Source organism: Pan paniscus, chromosome 10 (assembly GCF_029289425.2).
Source record: "Pan paniscus chromosome 10, NHGRI_mPanPan1-v2.0_pri, whole genome shotgun sequence".
Lineage (NCBI taxonomy): Eukaryota > Metazoa > Chordata > Mammalia > Primates > Hominidae > Pan > Pan paniscus.
In genome coordinates this window covers 106,883,036-106,896,247 of record NC_073259.2, presented here as the reverse complement: position 1 = coordinate 106,896,247, position 13,212 = coordinate 106,883,036, and the positions used below count along the sequence as shown (strand labels likewise).

The window sequence follows — 13,212 nt, the reverse complement described above, 5'->3', positions numbered from 1 at the left end:
CATGGGGACATTCACCTTGGCTAACATTTACCCTCCTCATCATCAACAGACATGGGTCAGAGGGTGGCTGTCAAAGGAATAGGGCGTAGTGTGAGTTTAAAATCTACATCAGTTTAGGCCAAAAGGCCCGTAAGTTAACCAACAAATAGGCAAATAAAAAGTCAAGGTAGATGAAATACTACACAGACATAAAAAAGAATGAAATCATGTCCTTTGCAGCAGCATGGATGCAGCTGAAGGCCATTACCCTTAAGTTAATTAACGCAGAAACAGAAAACCAAATATTGCATGTTCCCACTTATAAGTGGGAGCTAAACGTTGAGTACTCATGGGCATAAAGATGGCAACAGTGGACACTGGGGACGACAAAGGAGGGGAGGGAGGAAGGGGACAAGGGCTGAAAAACTACCTATTGGGTACTATGCATACTACCTGGTGACGGGATCATTCATATCTCAGACCTCAGCATCACTCAGTGTATTCATGTAACAAACCTGCACATATACCACCTACATCTAAATTAAAAGTTGAAATTTAAAAAAAAATTCAAGGTATCATGGGATGCCTGCCAAAGAAATGCTCTCCCCACCTTCTATCTTAAAACTTGAAAAGAGAAGAGAAAAATGTACACATGGGATAACGACTTTGGAAACTAGTTACCCAACAAGATTATTATATCTTGGGACTACACATAGGTAGGGAAGAGGTAAACACATTTTTATGAATGGACGAATATACAATGTATTTTTAAGAAGCTGGTAACATTTGGAGAAATGCCCAAATTTTGTGACGTATACTTTGGAGTAAAACATGCTTTGGAATCCAGCAAATCTGATTCAAATCCCAGAGCCACGACATGCTGGCTCTTGGGTAGGTGACTTAACCACTCGGAACCACAGTTTCTTCATCTGTCAAGTGAGAACTCCTTCCAGATAGAGAAGTTGGGAAGATTGAAAGGGGTGTGGCCCTGGTAAAGCACCGGGAATGGGGCTGAGGATTGAGGCGCTGCAATTCTCAGTTCCCTTTGAGAGCTCTTCTACCATGTGCCCTTTGCAGCATGGTCAGATTCAAAATACCATCCTGGGGAGGCTCTGAGTCTACCCCAATAGACAGTCCTTCATTCTAACTGTATCCTTATGCAAGATGACTCTAATTTTGCAACTCTCATCTCTATTACCATTCATTCTTTCATATTCATTAATCCCTTATTTTTTTTAGTCATCCTTTTATGCTTTTGGGAAATAATAGTGCTCTACATATGCCAGTGCCCTGCTCTCAGGGAGCTTACCTGGAGAGGGTGGAACAAAACACAAACACTATGCCTGTAAAGAAAGTGCTTTTAGAGCATGATAAAATGAGGATGGATCATCGTGGAGAGCATGTCAGGGGTTGAGGGCATGGCTTCTTCAATAGGGAGGTGGGGGAAGACCTTTCTGAGGAGACATCAGCAGCACAGTGTCCAGAACCATGAGAAGTCACTGGTTATTTGAAAATCTCACAGGGGAGAGGGGGCATTCCAGGCAGGTGGTTGAGCAGGGGTAGAGGCCCCAAGGTGAGAATGAATGTGGAGCTTCTAATACCTAGAGGAGGCTGGCATGACTGCATATCCTGGATGGAGGGAAAGAGACAGAGGGCAGCCTGTCCCCATTACCCTGAAGCCAAGTCCAGACTCAGATTTTATCCTGTGAGGTTTCGGCTGCTTATAAGAAGAGCTGGTTTCTCTTGAGGCTGCTGCATTGGGAATGAGACTCTCAGGCAGCGTGAGTGGAAGGAGAACCATTCTCCCTTCTCTTTGTGCCCCTGATACTTAGCCACTCCAGGCTTTCCAGATGCTACTGCAATCTTTCTGGACTTCAGCGGTCACACTGATGTGACACGACATCTCATGGTGCAGGAGTAACTTTGCACAAATCTTTTTTCACCCCACATGTTTTAGGACATATAAAAATTATTTGTTCTCCAGTGAAATATTTAACCCAAATATATGTTGTTTCAGGTTTTAAAAATCAATTTGATTGGCCACAGGAAACGTATTTTGGCATCTCTGGGAGACAGGCTGCACGACGATCCCCCACAGAAGCCCCCTCGGTCCATCACCCTCAGGGTAAGTGCCAAGCACATTCATTTGGTTCTCTGCCCTTAAGAACTATTTGTTTGCGACCAGCCTGGCCAACATGGTGAGACCCTGCCTCTACTGAAAACAGAAAAAATTTAGCCAGGTGTGGTTGTGCCCGTCTGTAGTCCCAGCTACTCCGGAGGCTGAGACATGAAAATCGCTTGAACCCAGAAGGCGGAGCATTGCAGTGAGCAGAGATCACACCACTGCACTCCAGCCTGGGCAACAGAGTAAGAAAATAAAAGAATTATTTTATGTAGTTTTATAGGTTTTATAAACGTGCACTTTATACAACTGAAGCAATAGATCAGGAAATGCTGGCTCTTTTCTATGAAGTTTACCATATCTGTGTAAAAAACAATCTGTCTTTGATTGTTTGACACAATCAAAACAACAAGATTTGTTTTTCTAGATTGGTTAAATATATATTTTTGAGATTTAGATATCCATCTGTAATGGAATTCAGCCTGACAAACCACTACGTTTAAAGAACCACTCCCTCACCTCCCATCCCACACCCCATCTACGCCAAGAGAGCGGAAATGAGTTTTCTGTCAGACTCCTCAAACCCACAGAAAGAAAATCGATCAAGGACCACAGTTAAGTAAAGATCAATTTAAAATTAACCTTAGGGTCTTCTGTTTTTCAAGAAGTAAAATTTGTCCAGCTTTACTCACTTCAAAAATTCAGAATAGAGAATTTAAACCTTACTTAATAAATTGTATTTCTTTTATTCAACTACACTTTAGAATTATGAGGTAGGGGCCGGGCGCAGTGGCTCATGCCTGTGACCCCAGCACTTTGGAAGGCAGAGGTGGGCGGATCATGAGGTCAGGAGATCTAGACCATCCTGGCTAACACAGTGAAACCCCGACTCTACTAAAAATACAAAAAATTAGCCGGGCATGGTGGTGGGCACCTGTAATCCCAGTTACTCGGGAGGCTGAGGCAGGAGAATCGCTTGAACCCGGGAGGCAGAGGTTGCAGTGGGCCGAGATCGCACCACTGCACTCCAGCCTGGGCAACAGAGTGAAACTCCATCTCAAAAAAAAAAAAAAAATTATGAGGTAGGAAACTAGAGAGAACCTGTATAAGGGAGAGAGAAATAAAGAGGAAGTGGAGGAAGGGAGGGAGGAAAGGGCAGAGAGGAAGTGAGAAAGATGATTTCCAGGCAAAATGGCAGTGGCAAGAAGTGGCCGGCAGTCACTGGTGTTCATGAGTCCTACAAGAACTTTTCTAAAATTCGTCTAAAAGCTGAGATCTCCCTGAAAGCTGTGGGGTGCCCACTATGCTCTCTATTTTGTCCTGCACTTGCTTGCTTCTGATTTCTTTTCTGAAGAGATGAACACAAGCACGGCACCCGGACGTAACCGTCGTGATGAAATGCAGTGGCCTGCCTCTTATCAATAAACTTCAGCAAACAGCATAGCCACTGTCAGGATAACAGAGGGTGGGACAGGAAAGGAGCTGTTAGGATTTGGAGTTGATTCAGCTTTGGAAAGGAAAATGCGCAAGGATTTCAGGGGATGCAACAGAATTGGCTCCAGGAGGACAAGCTTAGCCTCCTGAGAGAGACTGGAGTGGGATGGGTAGGGACTACATGAATACTGGTTTAATTAATTACTGGGGGCATTAGGGTACACTGGGATATTTGGAGGCTACTTGAGAGTTTTGGGAGTCATAAAAGTACAAATAGAAATTTCACCCCTTAGAAAGAGGAGCCTCAAATAAATTAGAAAAAAAAATGATTTTTGTTTTGCCTTCATTTTGCTACATGGAAGGAGAGAAAGATATAAGCACCATCAGTGTAGTCACCCTAAAATGACTCTTTAGAGGAGTCATTTCCTGCTACTTACCCTGCTCTTTTTCCTTCCCCTTCTGAACCTCTCATTCTGGCTCTCTGGAAGAGATTTAGGGAAACAAAAAAAGATCAAAGACAGAGATTTCCAAGAAAAAGTATAGGACCTAAATCTATCATAGAAGGTCCAGAATATCCGGAGGAGAAGGGATCTGGAGAAACACCATGATCCCAATCCTCATTCTACTTGCAAATAGTAGAGCTGAGCTGTCTATGCCCCCTATCTTCCTCCTAACCCGTTTCCCTTGGATGGAGTTGTCTTTGCCTTGGAAAAGCATCCTCTGTCGTAGCATGCACTGCTCTGCAGTCTGTGCGTGTGACATGCTGTGTTGCCGTACTGTGTCCTCTTCCCAACCCTGTTGTCAGACCATTCTTTGATGAAGGATCAAGACCCATTGGGTCTCATTTTAGCTTTCTCATCATGGCATCTACCATGGTGAGGACGCTCTGCCCACATGAGGGCCCAGTTCCTCCCCTGTAAACACATGCAGTAGTGTCAGAGGTGCCCAACATAGGTGTGCCTCCCTCCTGAGACCATCCATGATGCTGCTTTAGGAAAACAGAACCTGACTCTTGATATTTCAGACCTTTGACCTGAAATACTTAGGGGAAAAACGTATTGACTAGATCATGCCATTAATAAAGTGGTGGAATGTCATTCATTCCTTGGCTGTTGCTTCAAAAGCGACTCCCCACCCCCACAGTTTGTCTTGTCAGTATTTCACAATTTTGAAACCAAAGGCTAGCCACAGAACATGGTATTTATTTCATGATGTATTTCCATTCAGGAACCCAGTGGTAATCACACTCCTCCTCAGTTGTCTCCATCACTTAGCCAAAGCACTTACACCACTGGTGGCTCCCTAGACGTTCCTCACATTATCATGCAGGGCGATGCAAGGAGGAGAAGAAATGAAAACTACTTTGATGATATTCCCCGATCAAAACTGGAGAGGCAGATGGCTCAGGTAAGGTGTTATAAGCCTTTGTGATATTTTTCAACCATATCAGGTAATGCCTTTTAATAGTGAACAGTAGCTTCCTATGGATGCTTATTGTCCGTGCCTAACTAGAATTTATACCATGTTATGCCCCGCCTTTCATTCCTTGCTCATCTGAACTAGACCAAGACAGAAATGTCTGGGAATGGAATGTGTACACATGTCCTTGTTATGCATTCCTGCTGAAGAAATTATGTCTGATCTCATTGCACCCAGAAAGTCTTTGCCCTGAAGGGAATAATATAGTGTCAAAGTCAAATCATAATGAAAATGAGTAATAAAAGTCTAGATTACAAAATGTAAATTGGTTGGATAATGGGGCAGAAGTTTGGGGGGAAGGATTAACCCTGTGTGATGTGGTTAATTTCCTCCCAAGTCTATACATTCATACAGAAATGCTCTACTGGGACTAGTTGCGTTGTCTCATATTGTCACCTTGACTAGTTGAAAATGATGATGCTTTCTAGCACAAGTAATTGAAAAGGGAGATCTGTCACGTTCAGACCTTTCCATGTTTTTAGTAGGGATGTTCATGTCTAGCCTGTCCTCGGATTGCTGCTTAGAAACTTGAGTCAGCCTTAACCGAACAGTGGCGCTGTTCTTAATGTACATTCAGATGGACGGGTAGCTCCGCATTTCACCCTGAGATTCAAAAATATGGATTTGTTGTCAACTATTGGCAGAATCAACTCTTTTCATCCTCATTCTAGGTTCAGACTGATGTGCAGGAGTCTTCTCTCTGCCTCCCACACCTAAGATGGGAATCTCGAGGTGAAAATTTGACTGTAATTGCTTTGCCTTGGTTGTTAAATATTTTTCTCAACTGTTTAGTGAGATTTTGTTTTTAAAGCCTCTGGTAAACATTGTATGCTGCAGCTCACGAGAGACAAATGTGATGAGAATGTTCTGGAAACCATGGCTATTCTGCCTGCAGATGCCTTGGGGAGAGAAGGCCTGGGATACTGTGTCTTCTTTCAGCTCCTTTAATTTTGAATTATTCTCTGGGTTCTTTGTGCAGGAAATGGCAATGTTGGGATTATGGAGACTCTTTTATTGAAAGGAGATGGAAAATATAGGAGAAATAAGAATAATTTTCTCTTTCTCTGTTGCTAGGTATTGTCTTTTAATTTTTATTACTGTTTTCACTGGTGCTCTTTTAAATAGGGCATCTGAAAGCTTTTTTCCCCCCAAACTTTTCATTTATTTCCTGTTACTTGTTATATTTTCGAGTCACATATGTGGTTAAATTTCTCTAATGACAGCATTTCAGAGATGTGGTTTGTTTTAACTTTGAGCCATGTTGTCTTTATGTATTAATATGAACTGGGTCTTTTCTGAGCCCATTTCTTCCCCGGGTAAGGGAGAATAGTTCTTTAATGAGCATTAGCTATTATTGACTGTGTCAACCGCAGTATAGCAGAATTACCTCTCTCAGCTGCTCACATAATTTATGAAATTTCTCCATATACTGCAGGGTTTTTTAAAAAAACGACTTACCCTTCCACCTATGTATAAACACTCAGAGGTGGCCTAGCAAGACTGCACCCTTACATGCTGCCTAAGGTTTTCGAAAGCAGGGGCAGTAGTACCAAATAGCACAAATCTTTTAATGGGTCACTCCAATCAGAAATGCATACCTTATGAGAATTGTCTTGCCTTGAGAAAATGGAATGGGCTTTTATCTGGCCAGGTGAGAAAAGCCTAAAAGCAGAAAACAGAGTGAGATAAGCAGGCTGATGGGACGTAGTGAACTAGAGCACCTGTGCACGCATGCATTCCCCTCATGTGGAGTACTAACGATGATCGAGTGACTGCTAGAAACACAGGCTCCATCAGCCATCGGGAGCTTATTAGAAGCTTTCTAAAAGCCTGCTGTTCAATACAGCACTTCTGCTGCAGAGAAAATAGGAGATGACACCACAGGAACCTGATCAATGAGAAAAAGGGATTCTGGAACTGCAACTCTCTGGGTGGTGTTAATTGCAGTTTTGAGCACGATCGCTAGTATGGAAGGCCAAAACCCACGGAGCAATGAATGCATACCTCTTAAAAATACTGCTTTAACCTGTCAAAATATGAAATACTCTGTCATCTTGTTGTTGAATAATTCAATTTATGTGACTTTTCACCACTCAACTACTCAATTGATGTTTGTTTTTTTCTTATTCTACCTTATTTTTGGTCATTTGCTGTAATACTTTTTGAAATTTATATACTTTTTTAAAAACCTGTCATATCTCTCTAGACCATACTTTTTCCCCTGAAGTTATGTGTTTAGACAATCGAGTTGGGTCTTCCTAAAGACTTGAATTAGCAATTAAAATTTTTGCAAGCAAGCAGCCAGTTATACCTCCTTCCAACCTGGAGCTCCATTCCTCCAGTTCTTTCCCAAGGTGCTTCTCCCAAGAAGCTTACTGTAGCTTGGTTAATGCTTGCCTAACCAGTCCATTTCCCACTAAAATGCAAAAGTCCACCTTCAGGCTTTCTTTCTTACCTACTAAAAGAAATGAGAATGCAGTTGAGAGAAAATCACCTGGACAGATTTATGTTCTTAGAAACCCCTCTACTTCAAGTTTAGCTGAGCTACCATTAGAGTGATTTGGAATTCTAGCCCTGGGCCAGAAACCTTAAGTTCTTGGTGGCCGCAATAATTCATTAGGAGTTTTGCCTTCTTGAGGTCTGCTTACCAGATGTTTGGAGGTGCTTTGCTTAACTTGGAAAACCAATGCTTAAATTTAAATTGAGATAAATTTAATGTCCATTTTACCTGTTAAATTTGTTGGCAGATATTTAAAATAAAACACTAGAATGGTGTTTAATTGATTTTTTCAATTTGAAACAATATTTAAAATACCTGTCTTGGGATACAGGGGATTTGCAAATATTATGAGTATTGTTTGCTATTATTCTGATATAAGCAGTACTCTGGCATCAAATTATTTTAAATGAATATGCAAGAAACAAAATTTGAGTTCAGCATGAACTGAGTGTAATGATATAAATACATCTGAACGATGGGTTTCCTATCATGTTGAAAACATAGCTTCTCCAGCCTGTAATTCTAAACTGGACTCATTAGCCCAAAAGTTCTGAAACACTCCCCAATTTCCATACCCCTAATAAATAAATGTTGCATTCACATTTGTATAATTATACCTTAATGTGCATAGTGATTTTAAATTCTCAAAGTTCTTTGACATCTGTTATCTCATTTTAGCACAAACAAGGTGTCCTACACACTATTAATGTGTGTACAGCACATGGCAGATCAGCTTTTAATTCTGAGTTATGTGGAAATGAGATAGTAAATGGAAAATATATCAGAAGGAGGAAAATATTTTCAGTATTTAGGACCTAATTGCAGTCTTCAGAAGTTTTCTTGAATGATATTTAGAAGTCTAAGTACCCTTAAAATGAACAATAAGAGAGTGATGGAATGAATAAGGTTAAGGCCACATTCTCCAAACTCATGCAAAAAAAAAAAAAAGTTTTCCAATGCTGCAAGTTAAGCCATTTATAGAAGGCTTCCATTTACAGAAATACATATTAGAAAATGAAATAGTACTTGTATTTTCACAAAACAAAGGCTTCTCAACAGTAAAAGAAATGCATATCTTTGCATAAACTTTAGCTTAAATATTACTGAGAATAGTGTGTAATATAAAATCTTTATGTTTTGAATGCTCTTGTCTAAGATTTTTTAAAAAAAAAAACAGTATTACCTGGGGCACTAAAGACACTTTTTCTAAATTATTAGAAAATTAATTCAGTTGCAAGCTTAATATTTCTCAACCTAAATAGTATTAATAAGTACAACTAGGTCAATTACTTCTCTATTTGAAAGCATTTTGTATATTACATTTTAGTTCTTCCAAGGTTTGTTGTTTTGATATTATTAAAGGAAGGGAAGTAGAAGCTGAGCCATACAGAAGCACTGCTGTGACCAGGTTCATGCCTGGGATTGCACATGCAGTATCTTATTTAATCCTCACAAGAGCCTATGTGCACATCTGCCAAACAGGGTGAGTGCTTGGCCTCACAGCTGGTAAATGGTAGAGCTGGGACTCAAGCCCTGGCCTGCCTAACCCTATCCTTGTTCTTCTATAGTCCCTGATGCCCTGTGCCTGCCTCTGTATTAAAATGATATAAAATATTTTAAAAACAGTTCAACAAATACTAATTTCTCATGTGCCATAATAGATTCCATTTATGTGGGCACAGCAAGCAGAAGAGAAAATCACAGTAGTTTAGTGGAAACTGATTGAATCAGCTCGTGGTTAACACCATGAAATCCTTAAATGCAAAACTGCACTGGTTATTTGTTGATCCTTCAGCAGAGACCCTGCACAGTGTGTCAGAACGCTGCCTGTCTCCCATGTTTGTGAAAAGCTTTGTAGGTAGGTGTGAGGTTAACTCTGTCTACAAACAAGTTCTTGCTTGTGGTGTTTCTCCAAATAGTCGATGCTGTTTTCTTAGTGGCTTCTTCAGTTGGAATTCTGATTTGGTTTCTTTCTGGCTGTGTGACCTGGACCGAGTTATGTGGTGACTCTGAATTTCAATTTTTTTGTCTTTAAAATGTGGATAATGTCTGCTTCTCAGGCCTGTATGTATCAGATAATTTATATGAAAGCATATTCTAAACTGTAAAGCACTATATAGACAGATATGACTATCGGTTCAGACACATCACCTGTCAGTCCCTAATTCAAAGGTCCCTGCTCATTGTAGGCCAATTAATGACAAAGAGAGTTGAAGGGCAAGTGCTCCGGTGGTTGTAGCATTCTATAAAGACCATCTTTTGTTCCAGTGTTACCCATATTTAGCATGTAGATTGAGAATGGAATTTGCATTTTTCTTTTATTATTTTAATTGTGTAAACACATCATCTGCCAAGGAGCATATATCACAATGCAGAGGGATCTGGGTAGAATGATGTCAAAGCCAGGGAAAGCAGAGAATGGATGCCATCTTTCTCTACCAATTCAGGTTACAAAATTGTAACAAAAAATATCATATGGTAATAACACGTTATTATTGTAACATTGTTAGATAAAATATCAAGTGAGAGGGCTTTTTTTTCTTTAAGTGAAATTTGGAACTTTATTGAAATATATTGTGCACAGAACTGTTAGCTTAAAAAGCATGGATATCCCAGAAAGCCATGAGGCAAACACTTTGCCATGTCTGGGAAAGAAGTAGGACAGTAACTTCTCCTCTTAAATACTTTTCCTGAGAGAATAGGCCTGTTGTTCCCAGAAATTCTACCCACTGCTCTGGCATTACTGGAATTTACAGAATCAGTTTTCAGAAAATAGCACAACCAAGAAAGGAACAGCGTTTTGGAAAGTGGCTTTTTTGGCCAGGCACCGTGGCTCACGCCTGTAATCCCAGCACTTTGGGAGGCCAAAGCGGGCGGAGCACTTGAGGCCAGGAGTTTGAGACCAGCCTGGCCAACATGGCGAAACCCCGTCTCTACTAAAGACTCAAAAGTTAGCTGGGCATGATGGCGGATGCCTGTAGTCCCAGCTGAGACAGGAGAGCTGAGACAGGAGAATTGCTTGAACCCTGGAGGCAGAGGTTGCAGTGAGCTGAGATGGTGCCACTGCACTCCAGCCTGAGTGACAGAGGGAGACTCTGTCTCAAAGAAAAGAGAGTGTTTTTTTCCCCAAACTAAACAAGTTTTCCTATTACTGTGTCACATCAGATTTTTTGTTTAACGTCCGTAAGTTAATGCCTAGTATTTAATTTAGATTTTCATCACATAGCCACTACTCAGAAAGGCTCAGCTTGTCCATGATTTCAACATTTCCTTCCATGAAGGTCTAAAGAGCAGCAACTCTTAATACTTAAGCACAGACAGATCATACATAACCAAAAAAGAAGGTCAAGAGTGCACTCAATAAGCTCTTCCATCAGGAGCTTCCGATTTGACAGCTCGTCAAGTTGACAAGCTGACACCCCAGCTTCAGAGATCATCTGGAATGTTGATGATATCTGTGCCCTATTTCAAGCCAAGAACTCTAGGCCACTAGCCAGCTATGACCAACACAAAAGTGGAAAATAGTGCTTCCATACTTGGAATTTAAACCTGATGTATTGTACACCTTTTTTATTAATATGGTCAGTTAATTTTCTTTTAGCAAATACACCCTGCTCTATCTGAGACAACTTTGGGATTAGAAATTCCAATATGATTAAGTGTCTTTTGGGTAACACTAATGTCAATATGATTAGTGTCTTGTGAATACTGTACTATAGTCTTAAAACAAATAATTGGAAGAAGTGGGAGAATCACTCAGATGGATTCTTTTTCAGGCTTTGATACTCATCTTACAGGTCTAGATTATTTTCTTCCCTGTCAAGGTCATCAAGAAGGCAAATTAGCCAGAGTTGATTCTGATAGACCCGTCAGCCCTAAACACCTCCAGTCATTTTGCTAGAGAAGCTCTAACGTCTCCACCTTGTCTCCATGTGCTGGTGCTTAACCAAGAGTACTGTTTGCAGTTAAAACCAGACCATGGATTTAAAAAAAGAAAAAGAAGATATCAATAGAAAATATTCTGTTTTCAAAAAAACTAAACAAAAAAATCTGACAATATATAAAAACCCTATTTCAGTGGAATTGACCTTGTGATATTTAGTAGCGCCTTGGGCTTGTTGACATTGAGCAGCTTGTTCACAAAGAGGCCCAGCAGGTTATTTTTCCACTTGTTAAATTTTCAGAATGTTTCTTATTACATGCAGTCCAGTTCTTGGGTCCACAGGTCAGTTTTGGCTGTTATAATCTGCCCTTGCTAAATTTGCAAGGGTAGGAGAATTCTCTGATTCTTATTCTCCTTCTCCTTCTTCCCTTTCTTTTTCCAGTGGTAAAAAAATAAAAAGAAGGTTTTTTAACATCTAGTAGAAATAGGGCTGTTTGTGTGGCCCTGTCTTGGTTAATTTTGTGTGTATAGGCCTAAAGTAATTTATCAGCAAGGACTTTTCCAGATGCATGTAAGTAACAAAAAATCCAACTCAAGATGGCTTAAGCAGAAAAGGGCAGGAGTCCTGGATCCAGGTGCTGTTTTGCTGCATTGCTCTCTGGCTCTCCTTCTCTTGGCTCTGCTGTCCTCTGTGTTGGCTCTTTTCCCAAAGAGCCTCCCTCTACGTGTGGAGAGATTCAAGCCAAATTGCTGTTTAACTTGAAGTTACAAGAAAGAGAACCTATCTTTCCAAGAGTGTCAAAAAAAAAAAAAAAAAAAAAGTCCCAGGCCAGGCATGGTGGCTTATGCCTGTAATCTCAGCAATTTGGGAGGCTGAGGCTGGTGGATCACTTGAGGCCAGGAGTTCAAGACCAGGCTGGGCAACATGGCAAAACCCCATCTCTGCTAAAAATGCAAAGATTTTCTGGGCATGGTGACAGGTGTCTATAATCCCAGCTACTCGGGAGGCTGAGGCATGAGAACTGCTTGAACCCAGGAGGCGGAGTTCACAGTGAGCAAGATAGCACCACTGCACTCCAGCCTGGGAAACAGAGCAAGACTCTGTCTCAAAAAAGAAAAAGTCTCAGTATTACGTTCCATCAGTTCCAGTGAGCCTGGTTTGGATCAAGTGTCCTTCCCTGAGCTAATTACAAAGGGGTGTGTATATGTGAGAGAGAGAGACAGAGAGAGAGAGAGAGAGAGAGAGAGACAGATTGATTAGCAAGACAGAGGTCCCACACCAGGGGTGGTTTTAGCTCCATGTGAACAATGTGGACTGAGGAGTAAGGAGGCACCTCCTCCCATGAACAGCCAGGCCGCTGCTGCTAGAAGAGGGGCTGGTTTCTAAGCAGGCAGAAATAGCAGTAATGGGCACCTGAATAAATCCACTCTGACTTTGGAATTCTGAGATTGTCTGATGGAAAATTGCTATATCAGATGAGTATTGATTTCATTTTTTCATACTTAATTTGATGAGCTTTGTTAGAATGCCAGGTTTGAAGAAATGAGATCATGGTGAAAAATCCCATCTCTGATGTCTATTTCCTCTGTAACCTTGGACACGCTTCTTAGCTATGCAGAGCCTTAGTTTTCTCTTCCTAGAGTGAGGTTAATGCCCACCCCACATCATTGTTGTGAGGCACAAATAAAATGGTATTTTTTCGAAGTGTTTTACAAACTATGAAACTATATGTTTGGGTTGTTTTAGAAATTATTGTTATTATTTTGAGATGACTTCTAGTTTTCTTCTACATTATGCTTTCTCAACTGCATCTG

The 13,212-nt window shown here is 40.8% G+C and overlaps 1 protein-coding gene across 19 annotated transcripts in view; it reads left to right on the top strand.

Moving 5' to 3' along the window:
- Positions 1-13,212, top strand: part of ANKS1B (ankyrin repeat and sterile alpha motif domain containing 1B) — a 1,251,294-nt gene that overhangs the window by 1,147,171 nt on the left and 90,911 nt on the right. For 14 of the 19 annotated variants that reach the window (XM_034934289.3, XM_034934279.3, XM_034934293.3 and 11 more), the window contains 2 exons: positions 1,997-2,104; positions 4,763-4,942. In XM_034934289.3, the coding sequence (XP_034790180.1) occupies positions 1,997-2,104; positions 4,763-4,942 (288 nt within the window). The remainder of the gene's footprint in view (positions 1-1,996; positions 2,105-4,762; positions 4,943-13,212) is intronic. The other 5 variants (XM_034934302.3, XM_034934298.3, XM_055096020.2 and 2 more) reach the window with 1 other exon arrangement.